Source organism: Ursus americanus, chromosome 1 (assembly GCF_024610735.1).
Source record: "Ursus americanus isolate L20-20 chromosome 1, mUrsAme1.1.p, whole genome shotgun sequence".
NCBI lineage: Eukaryota > Metazoa > Chordata > Mammalia > Carnivora > Ursidae > Ursus > Ursus americanus.
This window is the reverse complement of record NC_142127.1, coordinates 15,855,234-15,876,525: the sequence shown is the minus strand read 5'-3', so window position 1 is coordinate 15,876,525 and position 21,292 is coordinate 15,855,234. Positions and strand designations below refer to the sequence as shown.

General features: G+C 36.1%; 1 protein-coding gene across 5 annotated transcripts in view; it reads left to right on the top strand.

Moving 5' to 3' along the window:
* NCKAP5 (NCK associated protein 5) overlaps positions 1 to 21,292 on the top strand; it is a 941,115-nt gene that overhangs the window by 417,722 nt on the left and 502,101 nt on the right. For all 5 annotated transcript variants that reach the window (XM_087856956.1, XM_087856989.1, XM_087856931.1 and 2 more), the window contains one exon: positions 9,437 to 9,500. In XM_087856956.1, the coding sequence (XP_087713082.1) occupies positions 9,437 to 9,500 (64 nt within the window). The remainder of the gene's footprint in view (positions 1 to 9,436; positions 9,501 to 21,292) is intronic.

Genomic DNA, 21,292 nt, shown 5'->3' with positions numbered 1-21,292 from the left:
CAGCAGAACTCGTCTTGTGTTTGTAACTCTTTCTATAAATGAAGGAAGGAAGTTTTAGGAATACACTCGGCTGTATCATAGTCCACCAGGGTTTCCTGCATTCTCTCTTTCAACCTCTTCTCTTAGGAACTACAAGCCTCATTCTTCTGAGTCTAGACAGATGGCTTAAGTCTAGTCACAGATCCTATCTTGGGACCTTCATGAAAATAGAGACAGAATGTAATTTCAGGGCCATTGATAATTGAAAGCCATGGAAATGAAATTAATTGTCACATAGGGCTATTGTTGCACACAGCAACAGGTATGGAAGGCTCCCTAGGAGGTGGTTAGCCCATCTCATTTCTTTTCCCTAAGAATTTTCTTTCCATATTAAACTATGTATAGCCCATCACTTGGGAATGTTGCCAAAATTGGTGGAAGAAAATCAAACATTATTAATACAATTCTGTGGTTTTACGAAGTTTTTCTTATGTGCCAGACATAATTATGTCTGGCCTCGAATAGTGGAATTTTAATATTAAGGGAAGAAATATGGGGGCAGTGCATGAAAATGGGGAATTCCAAGTTTCTTGAAAAGACAAGGAAATATAAGGAATCCTCATTCTGAAACCTAGGTTTCTTCAGAAGTAAAAATTAAGTTTAAGAAATCAAGTGGCTCTGCAATGCTTTATAAAAACTCATCTCGGGGAAAACTGTTTCGAAGTCCCTGAGCTGACTTTATGCTCAAGAAATAAGTTATTGCAGAAGTTAAGACTAGAAATTCATATTTAAACTTGGGGGGAGTTATTTTGCTCTAATATGTATTTCAGAAGCATCAGGTAGGGGAGCTTTGGGATAGAGAGGAGAAGATAATGAGGTTGCTTTAACTCAGTATTGTGTGAAATAAGTCAGTAGAGGCTGCATGTATCAACAGTGTTGTGATGAGAGCATGTTTTATTCTGGTGAGAGCTGACAGTTCCAAGTAAAAATAAAAAGGAGAAAACCCAGAAATACAAGTTCATTCCTTCTTTTGGTATATTTATTTACTAACAATATTCTGTGTACATCTAAAACACAGAATGCTTCCTACGTGACGATAGTAGTGAGGATTGCAGGTAGCTTGTGTGGTTTTATTGGCACGTCTTGTTAAGCTCTGGATGTGGGACTAACTTCTGATATTAAAAATAGGTGGAGGCCACTTGTGATCTTGCCTCAAGTCAGTGAGGCCATCTTTGCTCTGAAGCATGATCCTTCATTCATTGAGCGTGTGTGTGTGTGTGTCTCGGACACAGGAAGACCAGAAAGGTCCTCTGGGTCTTAGAGCCAATTAGGGGAGAGAAACATCTAAGCAGGCAATTGCTTTAGGCAGCAAGAGTGACTCTAAGGATGAACATCGGAATTAGGAAATGAAAATGCAGGTGCAATTTGACATCATTTTTGCAACTGGAGGAGCATTCATGGTAGAACAATTTCAAGAACACTTCCATGACATGACATTCAGGGTACTAGAAATTTAGAAAAAAAATTGCAGAAGCTCCAGAAAGCTTAATAAGGAGAACCACATGGTTTCATCCACATGGATGAAGGACCTTCAGAAAGGCGGGTAGCTAAAATTAGAGTTTGTTTTTACTAATGATCTCTGTATTTCAGTACACTGAGTTCTTTAAAAAGTCTCTGTGTTTATTATTTTGGTGGAGAGGGAGAGGGAATTCCTTAATCAGCACAGCACATTATAAAACTCCTGCTCCCTCCCAGAGTATGTGGGGTGTGCGTGTTGGCCGTGTTGAGTCCTGCTCCCTCTTGGTTATCTGCTGCACAAAATCACATGAAGATCACCAGTTTAGAACCTACTCTTAACTTATTGACTTGTATGCACTGTGGACCCAAATAAAATCCCTTAAAGTATTAATAAGAAGGTACATTTTTGTGTTTTAAAGTTTTGGGGCCAACCTGGACGTTGTGTATTGGAAAAAGTGCATGAAGAAGTTTGTTTCATCTGTGTTCTATGTCTACAAGTTTCTCAAATATTTTTCTCGTGCTGAATATCTGAGTGAATGGGTAATTAAATGATCTGCTTTGGAAAGGCTAATTAATTTAGCTGTTACGCAGGGGCTGCTGCCACCGGTCTCCCCATCTGCCCCCTCGACAAGCGCACCTGGCACTAGGCATTGTCATGCTTCTGTGGCGGGTGACACCCCAGGACGCCTCTGTGTGCAGAGAATGGTCCTAGGCCTCCTGGGGGAGCTGAACTGCTCTCCTTACAGACACACTAGGTCAGCACCATGCTCTTATTCTTAGGGTCCACTCAGAAATGGGGAAGCCTGGTGATTCATTGAAACCTTTCCCCAAGATTTTAAGTGTGACTCTGCCCCAAGGTATAAATGACAGTGACATCTATCTAATTTCTTTTAGGCATTTGGTGATACCTTTGTAGGAACAAATCCTGGGGTTGGGGTGGGGGGCTGTTAATTGAAACAAAATTTGTGCCTGAGCGTAGGTTTATATTGGGAATTTAATTAGCGTTTTTATTCTACTCTGCCAGAAATGGAGGTTCCTATGCTTGGAATTCAGTGTATTCCAGAAAAGTTCTATCAATGGTTTTCACATTGATTGGCATTCAAATGGTTAGAAATGCGTTTCATCCTTGGAGTCCTCAATAATTTCATGCATTATTTGTGACTACATTAGAGGTGGTGGTAACAGGTGAGAGTGGATACTGAGGTATAAGTTCTAATGAGTGAGATTTTAACTGAATATGTATTCACAGTGATTTTGCATCTTCGGAAAACATGCATGGCAGTATTTAAAGTTAAGAGCAATGGCATGAGGGACATGTTTCTCAGCCTGCTTGAGCCTTAGTTTCCCCATGGAAGGTACATCAACAGTGCTCCAACTGTGAACCACAGGGCTCCAAGGACCGCAGGGCTCCTCTGACCTTTGCAGGGATCCATAAGTCAAAACTAATTTTGAAAGAAGACTAAAATGTTACTTACCTTTTTCACTCTCCTTGGTCATGGGCATATACTGGTTTGCCAGAAGCTACTCAGCCAGCGACATTGCAACATTCCGAATGCAGAAGGAGAAAGGAGAATCCAGACATATTTTTATTAGCCAGATATTAAAGACATTTGCAAAAGTATAAAACAATGCCATGCTTCGTACTAATTTTTGTTTTGGAATCTATAGCTATATTCATAATTATGTGTTGCTTACATTAATCTGGAATGGAATTACTATTATTTCAAATAATATATATTTTCAAAGGCTCGGTTTAATTAGGAATATGGTAAATGTTGATAGAACCCACAGAAACAAAAGCTCTTTGGAGTCCTCAGTGGTCATTTTCAAAAGTGTAAAGAGGTTCTGAATCCAAAAATTTTGAGAATCATTGCTGCATACCACAGAGATGATAATAATACCTATGTTTGAGGTCGAAATGTTTCGTGTAAAGTATTGAGAGTAGTGCTTGCCATAGTAATTATTCACTAAATATTAGCTATTAACTATTCCCTTTTTAAGTTGAGGATGTGGTGATACATTATATTGAAACGGAAGAGGCAAGATAAGTCAGTCACATGTCTCGAAAGAAGTGACCTGGATACAACTGTGACCCAAAGGGGCAGTAAAGGCTAATGCCATTCCATTAAAAAGACTAGAGGAATTCAGGGAATCACAGTCAAAACGTGTTACAGAGATTCTTCATAGTTAAAATATTTATGAGGAAAAACCTGTTTCCCCTACATGACTTACTGCTGAAAAGTATGAACTTTAGAAAATGACTTTATCTTAGAAACAGGAGAATGTACCTTCCCATTTAAAGGGGGTTCAATTTCAATCTTCTGATAAAATTATCACCTAACTTTAATGTTACAATCCAGCTTTGAATGCAGTACTCTTCTGTTGTGCTTATTACATCTTAGAACACAAATTTGCTTAGGTGTGCTGTCTCTTAGACCCTGAGCTCTCTGAAAGTGGGACAGTCTATTTATCTGTATTTCCTGGGGCCCAGAACAGTGCCTGGCAGAGAGTGAATTCACACTGTTTGTTGAATAAATCAGAATTTTCATCATCATCGGATTATATGGCCACTTAGAAGAATATTCTGAATAAATTAAAAGAGATTGATGTATATATTATACCATACATAACTATGTATATAAATAATTTGAAATACTTTGGAATATAAAAGCTTAACCTAAGAACCAAAACTAAGATGAAGTTAGGGTATTTTGGGGGTACTTCACGATTCTCTAATACCACAGTATCTTTGGGTTTATAAAATGCCCAAGAATTTTTTTTCTTTTTAAATATATGAGCATGCCTATCCTTAATTTTTTTGTATTTATTTTTGTTATAGTGCATTATAATTTTTTTATTTCCTAGGAAATTTGAGTAGCAACGACACAAATTATCGGGCAGTCTCATCAAAACACAGAGTACCTGCGATACCGACAGCTTCCTCGGTGTGCCTAACGCACTGTTGGTACAGAGCAGTTTGGGGCAATGAGACTTACAATGAGTAGACATAATTCTTCACACTTAGGCTGAGTGCTGGTGCCGCTCTTCCTCCAGGGCCTCCTCGGGGGGTCCCATCTGCCTGGTGGAGAGCGGGGCTGCCCGCTGTTTTCATAGGCACCCATTCACGGTGTGGGCTGGGCTGCCTTAGAGCTGCAAGAGAACATTGATTTGTCTCCAGACAGGCCTGCCTTCAACACTCACGCAACAGATGGCTCTGCGGTGCCCTTAAGTTTGTGGTCTCCGCACATCCCAGGCTGAATATATTCTTCCTCTGCCAGCTGCTCATTGCTTTTCTGACCACGCAGGCCTCGCAGGTCTTTTCTGGAGTTTACAAACGCCAACATCCTGTTGTCTTCATCGAGGACAGTCTTCCCATGGGCTGAAACTGTGTTTGTATCAGTGGCGTTGTGTAGATCCAGGGTTCACATCAGTACTTCTTGTTGTGGCTGTTTATTATCTTGAATTGAAATTATCTGGCACTATGCTGAAAGACTTCAGAAGCCTGGGACCGATTTTGGGTAGAAAACGGAATAAGAAAAGTAGTTCTGTTTCATCCCTCTTGGAGGGAAGAATTCTCTTTGCATTTAATTGCAAGAGAAGTGTTTGTGGGTCTCTTTTGTTTCATTGTGTGTATACTCTTTATATCCTTTTTTTATCCCTGTTCGGTAAATAAGGATCCACAGCTCTCAGTAAAATATCCCTGGGCATTTGTTTTGCAATCATAAAGTCAATACCCCCTTCATAATGAGCTACTGGCTTTGCTACAAACACAAAACAAAACAGTAACGCATTGGAAAAGCACAGTTGTCTGTTTCTAGCAGATGAGCTAAGGTCCTCAAATAGAAGCAAGAGTGTATGTGTATGTGACTGTGTTTAATTTGCCTTGGGTAACATGCAAGTCAAGGATTCTCTCTTTATTTTTTGAACAAAGCTGTTTTTAAGAACCCTGAATTTGCATGAAAAAGATGCTGGTCCCATTCGGTTTCACACATATATTGGGACCTTGGGGGTTTGAAGAGATGGTTTGCCAAGGGACTGCTGAACCCAAGGGCAAATGAGATGACTATAAAAAAGGGAGACCCATTTCTTTTTACTACTTTGACTAAGTTGACAGTTTGAGCCTCGAAATGGGAACATCTAGAAATGCTGAGATTTTCACCAGAGATGCTTTCATCCATCCAAAGACTCTGTCACTTCCTTAATTTTTATAAAGAATGACAACTCTTTCATACAAAAATAAAATACAATTCCCATTAAAAACAAAAAGCATACCAACAATATGAAAGATTTGAGATAGAAAGTACCAAACCTCAAGAAAATATTATTTTGTTTGGCCTTGAAACTCTCTTTTCAAAGAAAATAGTCTTCAGAAACTTATGACCTAAAACAGGTCAAAATTGGGATGCTTTGCTTACCGGGACTTAGATGGTTCTGGTCTTGTCCTGCCTACACCATAGAAAATACCCAGCTGTTACTTGCAAGCCTTAGAGATGCCTGATCCGTGAAATTATGTATATTGCATTTCCCGAACAAATGATTTAAACCAATTACAGAGCATGGTTTTATTTTTTGTTTGTTTGTTTGTTTGTTTGTTTGTTTGTTTTAAAGGTTTTTATTTATTTATTTGAGAGAGAGAAAGAATGAGCTGGGAAAGAGGTAGAGGAAGAGGGAGAAGCAGGCTCCCTCCTTGGGAATCAGGCATGGGGCTAGATCCCAGGACTGAGGGATCATGACCTAAGCCTAAGGCAGATGCTTGACCAATGGAGCACCCAGGCACCCCCCCCCCCCAGCATGGTTTTTAAAGAGACAGTTGTATTTGCTGTTCTCACAAATTCTGCTCTTTCACTACCCAACTACTTTGAATCAGGGTAGCTCCCAAGTAACTAGACTTAAGCAATTTTACGACTTGTAGGTAAAGAGCACCAGGTTGCAGGGCTCGGGTTGGGGATTGTCTTTTCTTTAACCCAGACTACACCGAGGTTCCTCATGTTTGTGTCACACATTTCTACATGGCTGTTTGAAATTGGGTACATCTCTGGTCACGTGGTGGTAGGTCAAACCTAAGCTGATGTTTCCAGTTTCTACATATTTTGCTCTGTTTCACCAAATCAAATGGCTAACATGCTGCCACTTTGAAGATGAGCCTTTCACATTGGTTCGCTCACTATTTTTAAATGCCTAAAAATATAATGTGTGGGCAGAATATAAAATTCATGACTTATGAATATTTTTCTTATTAAGAACTATGTAATGGCTAAAACTATTACATTTTTCTTTCAAATTGAATTTTTATACCTATACCGTGTGAAAATTCCTAATAGTGTTATTAAGGCAAATTCTTTTAAGGATAAAACAGTGATGTTCCTAACCTTTAAGCTGTGTGAGGACTCTTTCATCATTTAGTGGGACAATTGTGCTAAGTTAGACTTTTCTCTGTTTCTAGGAATGTCTTCTTTACGCTAAACTGCTCTTGTAAAAAATTAACATGCTGTTAGCATATATATATATTCAATCTTGGGCTGAAGATCCAGCAGCAGTCAGGAATAATGATTCCAGGAAATTTTCTCGACCATTCTTCTACTTCTGTATCTTCTAAGTTACTTCTTGAAGTGTGATCCTAGGATGCTGAGTGTTCCCAAGACCCTTTCAAGGATCTGAATCTGCAGAGAGAGAGACAGAGACAGAGACAGACAGACAGACAGACAGACACACACACACACACACACACACACAGAGTAGTCTCCTTTAATTGTTCTGAACGGTTGTTTTATAGTTTTCACTGTAGTAGTCTGACAAGTCTTTTGTAAATTTATTTTCTAAGTGTTTTATGTTTTGACAACATTGTAAATGAATTTTTTAAAATAGGTTTTCCAGTAGTTTGATGCTAGTATGTAAAAACACAATTGGTTTTTGTGTATTGGCTTATATCTGTGACTTTGCTAAATTCACTTATTAGTTGTAGAGTAGTTTTGTAAGTTCCTTAGTATTTTCTATTTAGAAAATTGTCTGTGAATAGAGACAGTTTTACTTTCTCTTTTTTGATATTCAGATCTTTTATTTTTCCTGCCTTATTGAACTACATAGGAGTTTCGCCTGTCTCTGGACTTTATATAAATGGAATCAGAAACTATATACTCGTCTGTGTTTGCTTCTTTCATTCTTTCATATGCTTGTGGTATCCCATATGTTGTGGCTAAGTATACATAACTCCTTCTCAGTACTTTCTGGTATCCCAATGTGTGACTATGTAGAAGTTTACCCATTCTGTTGTTAATGGGGTGCACATTTTTAGTTTAAGGTGATAACAAATAGTGCATCGATGCACATTCTAGTATGTGTCCTTTACTGAACATATATATGCATTTCTGTTGCATATATACCGAGTTGAATTGCTCGGTCATAGAGCATAGGCTATGTTCTCTGGTTTCTTTGTCCATATATCTACCGTGTTTATTTTTCATGTTAAATCAGAAGTCAGTTATATTTTTCTCTTTCCATTCTTTGCTCCTTTCTTCTGCTTATTAGGACTTGGGTCAGAGAACACAGAGATTTCTGCCTTGCTTACCTCACAAAGAGGCACATGATTCCATCTCTTCCTGGCTTCTTCCTCTTGACTTGGTTGCCCTCCCCCACAGGGTCTGTGCATGGGTCCTGCCCCCGGCTCCCAAAACTTGTTCTCCTCAGGGATCTTCTGGTTCTAGTTTTATTCCTTCTAATCTGTCTCTTTAGGCACTAATTCAAAGAGAACTATTCCTACTAAAACATTTACTTAATTGTAACCAAATTAAAGCACATGCCTTCTTGGCAGTCATAGGCATTTCAAAGACCCAAGGAGTTAGGCCTGGAGAAATCCTCATTCAGTGGGGAATCCGGTTGCTCCCTTGTTATTTGTGAATAGCCAAATTGTGGGTCCTGTGTAGAGGGAAGGCTGAGGGATAAAATATCACACAAATGGTTTCACAATTTGATAGCAGTAGAAAGATTTCAGGGAAAATCTTTGCTAATATAAAGAATGGAAGATTACTGGAAGGGTTCACGTACCCTACTTCATCTGTAAACTTTTTTCTTAAGAATCATTGAAAAGCTATCCAGAATGTAGTATCTATCACTTTACAAAGCATTCTTAAAATTTTGGTGAATACTAATTTTTTTTTCTAAATGAAATCAGAATTACAATAATAAAGGATACAAAATGGACCCCATTGTAAAATAAAGAATGCTAAAATAAATGTTTTTAAATTTTACATATTTTCCAAGCCTGGAAAAATGTTTAGCAAAATTTTTATTTAGGATTTGTGAAATAAAGGAAACCTAAAGTTTGATCCTAATACAATTGATATGTACCAGCTGGGAACTTGGTATGCTACTTAGCCTATCTGAGCCTCAGTTTCCAAATCAATAAATGGGGTTAATAAAGCCTATTATAGGGTTGTTGTCAGGCTCATATAAGATCAAGTAAAATACTCAGCATGATACTTTGATGTAACAAATCTGTAAATTATTATGTATTATCACTTCAAGAATGGCACAGATTTAAATCTGTTTGTCTTTTGAAATTCACAATCATTAAAAGGCAACAAAAGAAATAAAAATAATTGTATGCAAGCAAAATTGATACAGAAACAACTACTGAATATTTTAGCCATGGAAAATTTGTTTCCAAATTATATATGTTCATGAACTTAAAGGGAAGCTTTTACTTAGCATTCAGGGTTTATTTGGCTTTTATAAAATCTAAAGCAAAAAAATCTCTTTCATGACACTCAATGAAAACAATGCACGAACGACTTTAAATATTTATAGAAAGTTTAGTGGAGGAAGTGAGCTAACCCAAGGAAGGAGTTCCTCTGGAGACCTCAAAAGAATGTTTCAAAGCCATGCCAGTGTACCTCTACCCTGAGAAGAATAGGCAACTAACCATGTGCTTTTGTTCCCCCAGGGAGAAGTTGGCTGTGGCCCGGCTGCAGCGAGAAGTTGCCCAAAGAAGAAGTGAGGGGGCCATGGTAAGTGCTGGCTGGTCTCTCCTACTCCTGCACCTCCCTTCCAAAGGTCTCTGGCTTGAAAGGCATTTTGTCTCATTAAGGATATCTCAGGAAAATATTTGCTTGCAGCAAACTTAACAATGTATTGGTAAATAAGGTGTTTCTAATGCAGTTTAGACAGTTCTGTCATTTGCAGATGGGGGCAGGGGGTGGGAGGGGTGGTATTAATTGAGAAAAATAAATAACTATTTGGGCTTTGAAGAAGATGTTCAAACATTCAAATGGCTATATGGCTTTATTTCCCAAGACCCGGGCTTTCAGCTGTGAGCAGAGTGTCAGTAAATGAACAATCTTAGGTTTTCAGCTAAGAACAGTTGAACATAGCTCAAGCCTCTTGGTTCTTTGAACTTAGAAACAAACACCCTAAAAGAGCGCAAAGATGTTTGCTAACGTAATTGTCTTCTATCCTTTTCTTTCTCCGTACTATTGCGGTGTATTTCTCCCTGTCCTTCCCAGTGTGTGCTGTTCAGAAAACTGATGTTTCCTTGTGTTTGGAATTGCACTAAAAATCAATATGGTTGTTTTGGTCCATAGCAACCTCATTTTATAGACTCTCTTTGTGAAAGTATGTGCCTGCGTGCTGCTCTAACATCAGAGATGACTGTGTGAGGTCCCAGGGTGCGTACATGTGTGGATTAACTGCTGCTGCTACCTCTGAGCAAAAAAATAGAACACGAGTCTTTTTTCCTCACTTAGGACAAAACAATGGTGCATGTGCAGTTTTTCAGCACAAGAATTATCTTTTTTAAAAAAGAGAAGTGACACATTTTCAGACCTTGAAGGCTGTTTCTGTTTGATTCCATGAGAGTTAATTGACCGAAAAGAGTAAGAAATTGGTAAAATATGCTGGCCTCGCACTTCTCTCAGGGAAGGTAAAGGTCTGGAGCAAGAGGCTGAATGTTTAGTGGGTCTGGAATGGTGCAGTGGCCTTTGAGCATGCTAAAATACGTAGGTGATCACACTGTTTGCAATTCTGGTTATCTTAATGCCAAGAGAATCTTAAATATTCAAACAATAGGAAACAACTGCTCACAAGCATCTTTGAGCAATGAAACAGAAATAGGTTGGAGAAAAGGAACCTTTAGTCAAATAGGAAACTAAAAAGGCCCAATCTGGACTTCGACGGTGTTACGATATGTGTACAAGCTAGGCCATTCTGCGATGTTTTAGTCTTGTTTCGGGCTAGCTCCTGTTGTACACGTTGTCAGCTATGTCCTACATGAATGTGAGAAGTGACAACTTTTCTAGGTCTCAATTTTTTTTTATTATTTTTTTTAGATCTCAATTTTTTCATTTTCAAAATGAGAAGGTTGGAATTTTATGATTCCATTAACTTAGTGGATTACACCACTGAATATTTGTTATGTAAAGTTTTTATGACGGGGACCTTTTCCTACTATTAGCTAAATGCTATTTAAGCTCATAAGAACAGGCCTCTAAAGAATGTATCCTTCTGACTGCCGATGAATGGATCTCAGCTTTAGTAATCTCAGGCATATAACTCACTAGTCTTTAACAAGATAAAAACCTGTTTTGAAACATTATAGAATAATTGTTCAGTGTCAAAAATATCCAGAAAATACAAGGACACAAAAATATTACTCTCATTGCTAAAAAACAACTTTGGAAATGTTTCCAGTATTTTATTATTCTTATTTTAACTATGGTAATGAAAAATCATACTTATTTGTTGATTGATTTATTTATTGTATTTATTGAGCACCTACTCTGTACCTGGTACTGTCGTAGGCCCTGGGGAAACATCAGTGGAAAAAAAACAAAACAAAAACAGGCAAAAATCGGAGAGCTTACATTCTAGTGGTTGTGGAGACAGACATTGAAAGTATTTAGAGTGATAGATGGTAGAAACAGCCATGAGAAAATAAGATCAGGGTAGGAGAGATTGGGTGTTCTAGGACATCTCTATTTGAAATAGAGTTTCATAGAAGTAAATCACTGAAAAGATAGTATTTGAGCAAAACTTGAAGGAGGCAAAGTAGTAAACCCTGGTGATATCTGGGGAAGGATCATTCTAGGCTGGGAGATAAGCTGGTACAAAGGCCTAGGGTGCCTGAGGAAAAGCCTGGAGACAGGCTGGCTGGAGGGTAGTTGGTGGGGAGAGAGTGAATAGTAGAAGATAAAGTCAGCAAAATGATGGGAAACAGAGGGGTAAGTCGTCAAGGTCCCCAGGGATCTCTGGCTCATGCTGTGAGTGATGGGAGCCATTGAAAGGCTTTGCATGAGGCAGTGACATGATGTGATTGACTACTATTCATATAACTGTTTACCCCCATTCCATAATTTATCACATCTCAGTTCCTTAGAGACATCATAAGCCCTGATTCTCATTAATGCCCTTTATTTTGTTTCTTCTCCCTCTTTCTCAGTGTTTTTCTCCTCTTTTCTTACCTCTGAGTTTTCTACTTAATTACATGCTTCACCTTTTCTGCTCCTAGGATTCATTTATTTCTGAGGTCCTGATTCTTTCAGTATCTGACAGCTCCTAAAGTCAGGCAGTTCTATTCATCCTCTAAATTTAATTCTTGCTGTTACAAGCCCCAAAATTTTGTCATGTCTGTAGTAGAAGCAAAAAGCAGGTCATCACCGCCACATCACATTATTTGAAGATTACTATTTACTGTATTCTTTATTTTTATCCACATGAAAGGAAAAATGGTATGGAAAGTTAAATAAGAATTTTGAAAAAACTGTATAATCGAGGTATTGATTTTTAAAATCATTGATGAACCTGTTTTAATCAAAGTCTTTAATGCAAAAGGCAAATTTTAAAAATTTGGCTTCATGCAATAAATCTCTTTACTTACAAGGCTTAAGATGGTATTCAAGTCACCATTTTTGAGAGGTTTATTTTATTTTTTTAATACACCTTTTATTTTGGAATCATTTTAGCTTTAAAGGAAGTTGCATATCTGCATTCCCTTGATCCAGTTTTCTAATGTTAATGTCTTCCATAACTATGGCATAATTCTCACAACTAAGAGATTACCATTGGTGTGTTGCTATTAACCAAACTTCAGATTTTACTAGAATTTCACCAGTTTTCCCAATAATTTCCATTTTCTGATCTAGGATTCAATCCAGAGTACCACATTTCATGTAGAAAGATTGCTTTTTAATGGCTAGGTGATACAAATGTGGGAATAAAAAGACCATGAGTTTGGTAGTGAGGCAGGTCTGGATTCCAAGTCCATCTCTGCCAGGAGTAGCTAGGTGGGCTTGGGGACATTACTAGTTTTTATCAATTCTGCCTGCTCTTTTGTTCTGTTGACCTAAGTATTTATTTGGGAAAGCTTTCTTTCAGCAATTAGCTATTTCATATTTGTTTCCTTTGCTCTTGACTCTTTAATGAAATAACTCACTCTTGTTTTTACACTTTTCATTATTTTTCACAAACTGCTATAAGGTCATGTTTCTCTAAATTCTGGGAGATTCTGTTTTAGCTTGTACTCCCTAACACTGGTTCAGCTATTCTGTCTTCAAGACTTTAATGTCATCTTAAATTTGGCTAGATGTAAAAAGGCCCATTCTAACCCAAGAGTATAACGGTATTACCATTATCTTTTAGAAAGTATGTGTTTGGTTTGTTTTGTTTCGTTTTGTTTTTCTCTGTAAATCTTGGCATCATCTAGATGGAATTAAGTTGACGTGAGGCAGGGATCAAAGGAATGTTTTCCCAAAATCATTTATTAAACAGTCTAACCTTTACTGTCACCTTTATTGTATTCCAAATACCCATATTAATCTACATGAGTTATTAGACTGCTTATACTTTTCCATTAACCATTATTGATTCTTACATGATTCTAAATTGTTTTAATTACTAGAAATCGGTTTACTTAGTATTTTGTAGGCCAGATTCCTTCTGATTATACTTTTCCCTCCAACCTGCAAAGATAATTTTATTTATGAATAGCAGTAAGAATTTATGAGTTAAAATATGTGTTTAGATTTTAAAAATAGTAGAGAACATTTTTATATGTATTTATAACACAACAAAATATTGTAGTAAGACCATTTCAAAATGACATGAAAAATGGCTTAAGTGTATTTGCTCTTTTCTTAAATTTATATTAAAGTTTTAGAAGAATATCATTTCTGCCACTATTTAACTTTGTTTTTTTTTTATCAGAGATATTAATGTCTACAGAATACCAATATTCTACAAAAACATAATTTTTAAAATGCTTGGGCTAATTATGTAAAATCTTGATACCATATGGTTCCTTTTCATCTCATTAGGTCATCTCTTCTTGGGAAAAAGAAAAATATCAATTCTTGATTTCTCATTTCAAGACACTAAGGAAACAGAGGAACCCCATGTGCCCTGTTGTAAGGTTCCCTTTTTTTCTTCATCTAGATATTCAGATGTTGCCTGGATGTTACCGTACTGACCATTAGCTAAGTTCATAATCATACTCTCCCTTTTTTTCTCACAATGAGCTTCCAAGGAATAATGGTCAAAGATTGGGATATTGACTTCATAGGAGTTTGAAGAAAAAACAGAAGAGTTTGAGGAAGTGGGGAGATCAGAATTCTTGGACCCTCTGTGACATCCTTGCTGGAGGACAAGGCAAACTTATGACAGTAGAAGCCATCACCACATCTTGCTCATTCGGTGCCACAGTGTGGGGAGCCAGCTACCGCGGTGACACTGGGATTGGCTGGGCTGGTGATATAAACTTGGGGAAACTTCACCTCTATCGTGCAATGTTCAATGCCTGTTACTTGAACAAGAAGAGATCATTCCTTTTAACTTAAGAGACACATATGAAAACAGGAACATTGCACATAGTCCAGGTGACATGGCCTTGGTGAACTGTCATGGTTTTGCTTAGATGCCCTTCTTGATATTGCCGAACAGCTATATAGACAACTGTATAGTCCGGACTCTGACGGAGAGAAGACTCCCAAGAAGGGCAATTCAGAGTCTGGAAACCCAGGATTAAGGTGGCATGGAGCCATTGTCTCTAAGAATACCAGGTCTTATTACTAGTTTTCTTGGGGTCAGGATTTGGTTTTGATAGAAATTTGTTGTTCACAATAGCCAAGTAGGTCATACATCTGATTTTCTAACTGGTAATAGTCAAAGGAGGAGGTTAGGTTGGGACCAAGGAGAATTGTTTCTTTTTCCTTTTTAAAAAATTGAGATACAGTTAATATGCAATATTATATTAGTTTACGATGAGCATGATACAGGTGCATAATATAGTGAAATGGTTGCCACAGTAACCAGTTAACATCCATCACTATACATAGTTCAAGATTTTTTTCTTTGATGAGAACTTTTAAGATTCTTTTAAATTGGAAATACAAAAATAAAGCATTATCAACTGTATTTATCATACTATATATTATATTCTAAGGATTTATTTATTTTATAACTGGAAATTTGTACCTTTGACCGTCTTCATCCATTTCACCCACACCCACCTCTGGCACCCCCTAATCAGTCGTCCATATCTATGATTTCATTTTTTTTTTTGTTTGGTTTGGTTTGGTTTTTTTAAGATTTCACAAATAAGTAAGGTCATATGGTATTTGTCTTTCTCTGACTCATTTCACTTAGTGTATTGCTCTCAGGGCCCATCCACACTGTTGAAAATGGCAGGATTTCCTTCTTTCTATGGCTGAATAATATTCCACTGAATAAATACATATACTGTATTTTCTTTTTCCCTCATCTGTTGATGGACACTTAGGCTGTTTGCATATCTTGGCTATTGGAAGTAATGCTGCAGTGAACATGGGGGTACAAATATCTCTTCAAGATAGTGATTTTAATTTCCTTTGAATAAATACCCAGAAGTGAAATTGCTGGATTTTATTTTTAATTTTTTTGTAGATCCTCTATACTGTTTTCCACAGTGGCTGCACCAATTTACGTTCCCGCCAACAGTGCACAGGGGTTTCCTTTTGTCCACATCATTGACGACTTTTATGTCTTGTGTGTAACAGTCATTTTAATACTGTGAGGTGATATCTCGTTGTGGTTTTGGTTTGTATGTCCCCGATGAAAGTGATGTTGAACACCTTTTCACTTGCCTATTGACTATCTGTAAGTCTTCTCTGAAAAAAATCTCTGTTCAGCTCCTCTGCCCATTTTCTAATTGGATTGTTTTTTGTTATTGAATTGTTTGAGTTCTTCATATGTTTTGGATAGTAACCCTTTATCAGGTTAATAATTTGCAAATATTTTCTGCTATTCTGTAGGTTACCTCATCATTTTGTAGGTGGTTTCCTTTTCTGTGCAGAAGCTTTTTAGTTTGATATAATCCTATTTGTTTATTTTTGCTTTTGTTGCTTTTGCTATTTGGTGTCCTATTAAAAAAAAAAAATGATCGCTAAGGCTAGTGTTATGGAGCATACCCCTATTTTTTCTTGTGATATTTTTATGGTTTCAGGTATTTCATTCAAGTCTTTACGTCGTTTGAAGTTGGTTTTTATGTGTGGTCTAAGATAGTAGTCCAGTTTCATTCTTTTGAATGTGACTGTCCAGTATCTCCACCATTTATTGAAGAGACTGTCTTTATCCCTGTTGTTTATTCTTGACTCCTTTTTTGTAAATTTACCAAATATGCATGCATTTATTTCTGGACTCTCTTTTCCATTCCATTGATCTATATGTCTTATGCCAATGTAAAACAGTTTTGATTACTATAGCTTTGTAATATAATTCTTCTTTCTCAAGATTGCTTTAGCTATTCAAGGTCATTTGTAATTCCATACAAATCTTAGGATTGTCTTTCCTATTTCTGTGAAAAATGCCATTGGGATTTTAATAGGAATTGCATTCAATCTATGGATTGCTTGGGTAGTATGCACATTTGAACAATATTTTTTCAGTGAGCACAGAATATCTTTTCATTTATTTGTGTCACCCTCAGTTTCTTTCATGAATGTCTTACAGTTTTCAGCATACAAGTCTTTTACCTACTTGGTTAAATTTGTTCCTAAGAACATTAATTTTTGGTGCAACTATAAATGTTTTTTATTTTTAATTTCTCTATCTGATCATTATTAGTATCTTAAAATGCAACTGCTTTTTGAAAAACTGTAGCAGTATGAAAAGCTTAGATTTGTCTTGTTGTGTTAATATGTTAATGCTAGAAGCAGTCATTGCAGTTGAGTTTTAAGTATCATCCAAAGAAGAGAAACATCTGGAATGACACATCATTCATAGTGCTTATCACCGGCTGAAATATATCCACATTATATATCTGGAAAAAAGAGCCAGATTTTTTTATTTTCTTTACAAAAGCCAACTTAGGAAGTCATATCTACTTGGCTTTTAATTTATTAAGGGTTTAGAATAGTAGGTGTTAAACTTCAGGACATATTTCTGTATATATGCTAAATTTTGAAAATAAGCCCTGCATATAATTTTGTTCATTTATTTTTTCAGCATATCCAGCAGAGAATATAATGTGGTCCTTGCTTTCATGAAATGAAAAAAAAATCAAATACTTGTTATAAAAATACATCAGTGTCCTACTTTTCATGATCCCTTTTCAGACAGTAGTATCAGAAATCAATAACAGACAAAAATTTTTGAACAACTCTGAAAATTAAAATACAATATTTTAAGTAATTCATTTTTAAATAAATTAAAAGGGAACTGAAAAATATTTAAACTCTGACAATGGAAGCACTACTTTTGTGATGTAATTAAATTAATAGAGTGAAATGTGTATAGCTTTGAATTAAATGCATGAATAGGCAGAGAATAGATTTAAAATTGATTAATCATCCAATCAAATAATAATAAAAAATAATAAAATATGCCTAAATAAAGAAGAAGAAAGAAATAATGAAATAGAAACCAATGAAGTACAAAATGAAGAAATAGCATAAAATTGTCAGCAATACTAATTTATCTATTTACAAATAAAAATGATAAGACCATTGGACCATATGAATGGTAGGTATTTGATATTATAATATTAATATTTAGGTATACTCTTGTTTTTATGGTTGTGTGTTTTAAAAAGAGTCCTTATTGTTTAGAGATATATGCAGGAATATTTACCAGTAAAATGCCTAGGTTTGTCTAGGTTTCTATGATATCTAGCTTTACTTCAAAATAATACTGGAAGAGGGAAGTTGGTCATTTAGAGGAAACAAAATTGGCCATATCTGGTAACTATAGAAGTTGAGGATTTATTATACTTTCTTCTTACTATTATAAATTGGAAAAAATTTGTTAGAAGTTTTTAAAAATCTTCCCCCTAAAAAGCTACCAGGCTTCGATGATTTTACAGAGTTCAACCAAACCTTTAGTGAAGGAGATTCTGTTTTATACACGTTGGTGCTGAAAAGAAAATGAGAGAAATATCCTAGCTCATTGTTTAAAAATAAGCTTTTCATTTTAGAACAGTTAAATAGTTCCAAAACAAATTGCAAAGATAATACAGAGAGTTCCCATACAGTTTCTCCAACTATTAACATCTTACAATTCTGTGATACATTTGTCATAATTAATGAACCAATATTGATACATTATTATTAACTAAACTCCATAATTATTCAGATTTCTATAGTTACACCTAATATCCATTTTCTCTTTCAAAATCCCAGCCAGGATACACAATACATTCAGCTGCATGTCTCCTAAAGTTCTTCTTGGTTATGATAGAGTCTCAGACTTTCCTTGCTTTTGATGACCTTGGCAATTTTGAATACTGGTTAGGGATTTTTAGGGTTTTGTCTCATTGAGATTTGTGTGATGGTTTTCTAATGATTACACTGGGATATATTTTTGGAAAGATGGACCACAAATTAAAGTGTCATTTTCATCCCATTAGATCTGGGTTGCATATTATCAATATAGCTTATGACTGTTGAGGTGTATCGATGACCTGGCTGAGGTAGCGTTTGCTAGGTTTCCGCTATGAAGTTTCTCTCCACACACCGCCCTTCCATAGTGTACTCTTTGAAAGAAGTCACCATGCATAGCCCATCCTTCTGGACTGGAGACTTGCTTTCCACCTCCTTGAGGGTGGGGTATCTATATAAATTATTTTGGATTTTTCTGCATGGTATTTTTGTCTCTTTTTCCCCATTATTTTCAGTCATTTACCTATATTGTGACTGCATTGATGTTTACTTTATATATAGGGTTTTCAACCAATATGAACTATTTTATTGCTTAAATTGTTCCAGCTCAGGGAATCAGGAACTACTTTCGTGGGTTCCTGTGACCATTGACACGCTACCATCATTGTTTCTGTTGGTTTGTTATTTCCTTCTCGTTTTTTCCTCCAGTTTTAGTGAGATGTAATTGACATACAGCAATGTATAAGTTTGGGGTATACGGCATAATGACTTGACTTACATGTACTGTGAAATGATGACCACAGTAAGTTCAGTTAATATCCATCAGCACATACAGATATTATAAATATTTTTTCCTTTGTGATGGGAACTCTTAGGATCTACTCTTAACAACTTGTATATATTATATAGCAGTGGTAACTACAGTTATCATGTTACACATTTTTCTCCAGTACTTATTTATCTTATAACTGGAAGTTTGTGCCTTTCGACCACTTTCATCCCATTTCACCCTTGCCATCATAATCACAAATCTGATCTTTTATTCTTTGAGGTTTTTTTTTTTTATTTTGATTCCACATATAAGTGAGATCATATAATATTTGTCTTTCTTTGTTTGACATAACTTTAATTAGCGTAATGCTCTCAACGTCCATCTGTATTGTCGTGACAGGGTTTCCTCATTTTATAATGAATTAATAGTATTCCCTTACATATCTATATACATAAATGTTCACATCAGTGGACACTTAGGTTGTTTCTGTGTCTTGGCTATTGTAAATAATGCTGCTATGAACATGGAAGTACACATATCTCTTTGACATAGTGATTTCATTTCCTTTGTATATATTCCCAGAAGTGGAATTGCTGGACCGTATGACAGTTGCATTTCTAATTTTCTGAGGAAACTCCATGCTGTTTTTCATAGTGGCTGCACCAGTTTACATTCCCACCAACAGTGCATGAGAGTTCCCTTTCCTCTACATCCTCACCAGCATTGTTGTCTTTTGTCTTTTCCATGCTAGCCATTCTAACAGGCAGGAGGTGGTATCTCTTCTGTTTTCATTTGCATTTCCATAATGATTCCTTATGTTGAACATCTTTTCACGTACCTGTTGACTATTTATATATTTACTTTGGCAAATGTTCAGGTCCTTTGCCCATTTTTTTAAATTTTAACTTTTTTTTTTTTTTTTTTTTTTTTTTTTTTTTGCTCCTGAGTTTTATATGAGTTGCCTGTATGTTTTGGGTATTAACCCCTTATCAGATGTATGGCTTGCAAATATTTTTAATCATTACATATGTTGCCTTTTTCATTTTGTTGGTTGTTTCCTTTGCAATGCAGAAACTTTTTAGTTTATTATCATCTCACTTGTTTATTTTTCATTTTGTTGTTTGTGCTTATGTGTCATATGAAGACATTAACTGTCAAGAGCCATATCAAGGAGTTTTTTCTTATGTGTTCTTTGGGGAGTATTGTGGTTTCACATTTTATATTTCAGTTTTTAATCCATTTCATGTTAATTTTTGTCAGTAGGAAAGATAGGGGATTAGTTTCATTCTTTTGTATGTGAATATCTGATTTACCAGCATCGTTATTGAAGAAACTGTGTTTTTCCCACTGAGTATTTTTGACTCCCTTATAAAATCAGTTGACCATATGTGCCTAGGCTTATTTTTGTTCAATTCTGTTTCATTGCTCAATGTTTCTGTATGCCAGTATCATACTGTTTTAACCACTATGGCCTTATGATATAGCTTGATGCCTCCCATTTTGTTCTTCATTTTCGGGTTTGCTTTGGCTATTTGTTGTTGTCGTTGTTGTTGTTGCTGTTTTTTGGTTCCATATAAATTTTAAGATTGTTTTTTCTACTGTAAAAAATGCCACTGGAATCTTTATAAGGATTATACTGAACTACAGATGGCTTTTGGAAATATTATCACTTTAACAATGTTCTTTCAATTTAGGAACATGGAATACCTTTCCTCCCTCTCTCTCTCCTTCCTTTCTTTGTTCCTTCCTTTTTCCTTAGCACTTTCTTAATTTCTGCCATTGCAAGATACTTTGGTCTCATCTTGTATATTTCCTGCCACAGTGTTAGAATCAGCCATTTCCCTAAGGAGCACTGTTTCCTTTCATGACAAGGGTATTTAAAAACCAAGATACAAATGCTAGGTGCCAACTCACTTCTATGACGTTTGTTTTTTAAAGTGGTATTTATCCTAGGAATGCAATGATTGCTTAACATTTAAAAAGTGATTAATATAGTTGACAATGGTAATAGATTAAATAAAGAAAATAAGACTTCACTAGCTATAGAATAAAACAGTTGATAAAATTCAATCCTAGTTTATATTTTTTAAAAAATATAGTCAGCTAAGAATAAAAGGGCATTTCTTTAAATTGATAAAAGATGTCCATTGAAAATCTTCAGTAACCATTGTACTTAATGCTGAAAAGTTAGAAGTGTTTCTTTTAAAATCTATAACCAGACCAGACCAGGATGCCTCCTGTTACTGCTTCTTTTCATTGTACTTTAAGATAAATAAATGATAGGGGCACCAGGGTGGCTCAGTCAGTTAAGCATCTGCCTTCAGCTCAGGTCAGGATCCCAGGGTCCTGGGATGGAGCCCCACATCAGGCTCCCTGCTCAGCAGAGAGTCTGCTTCTCCTTCTGCCC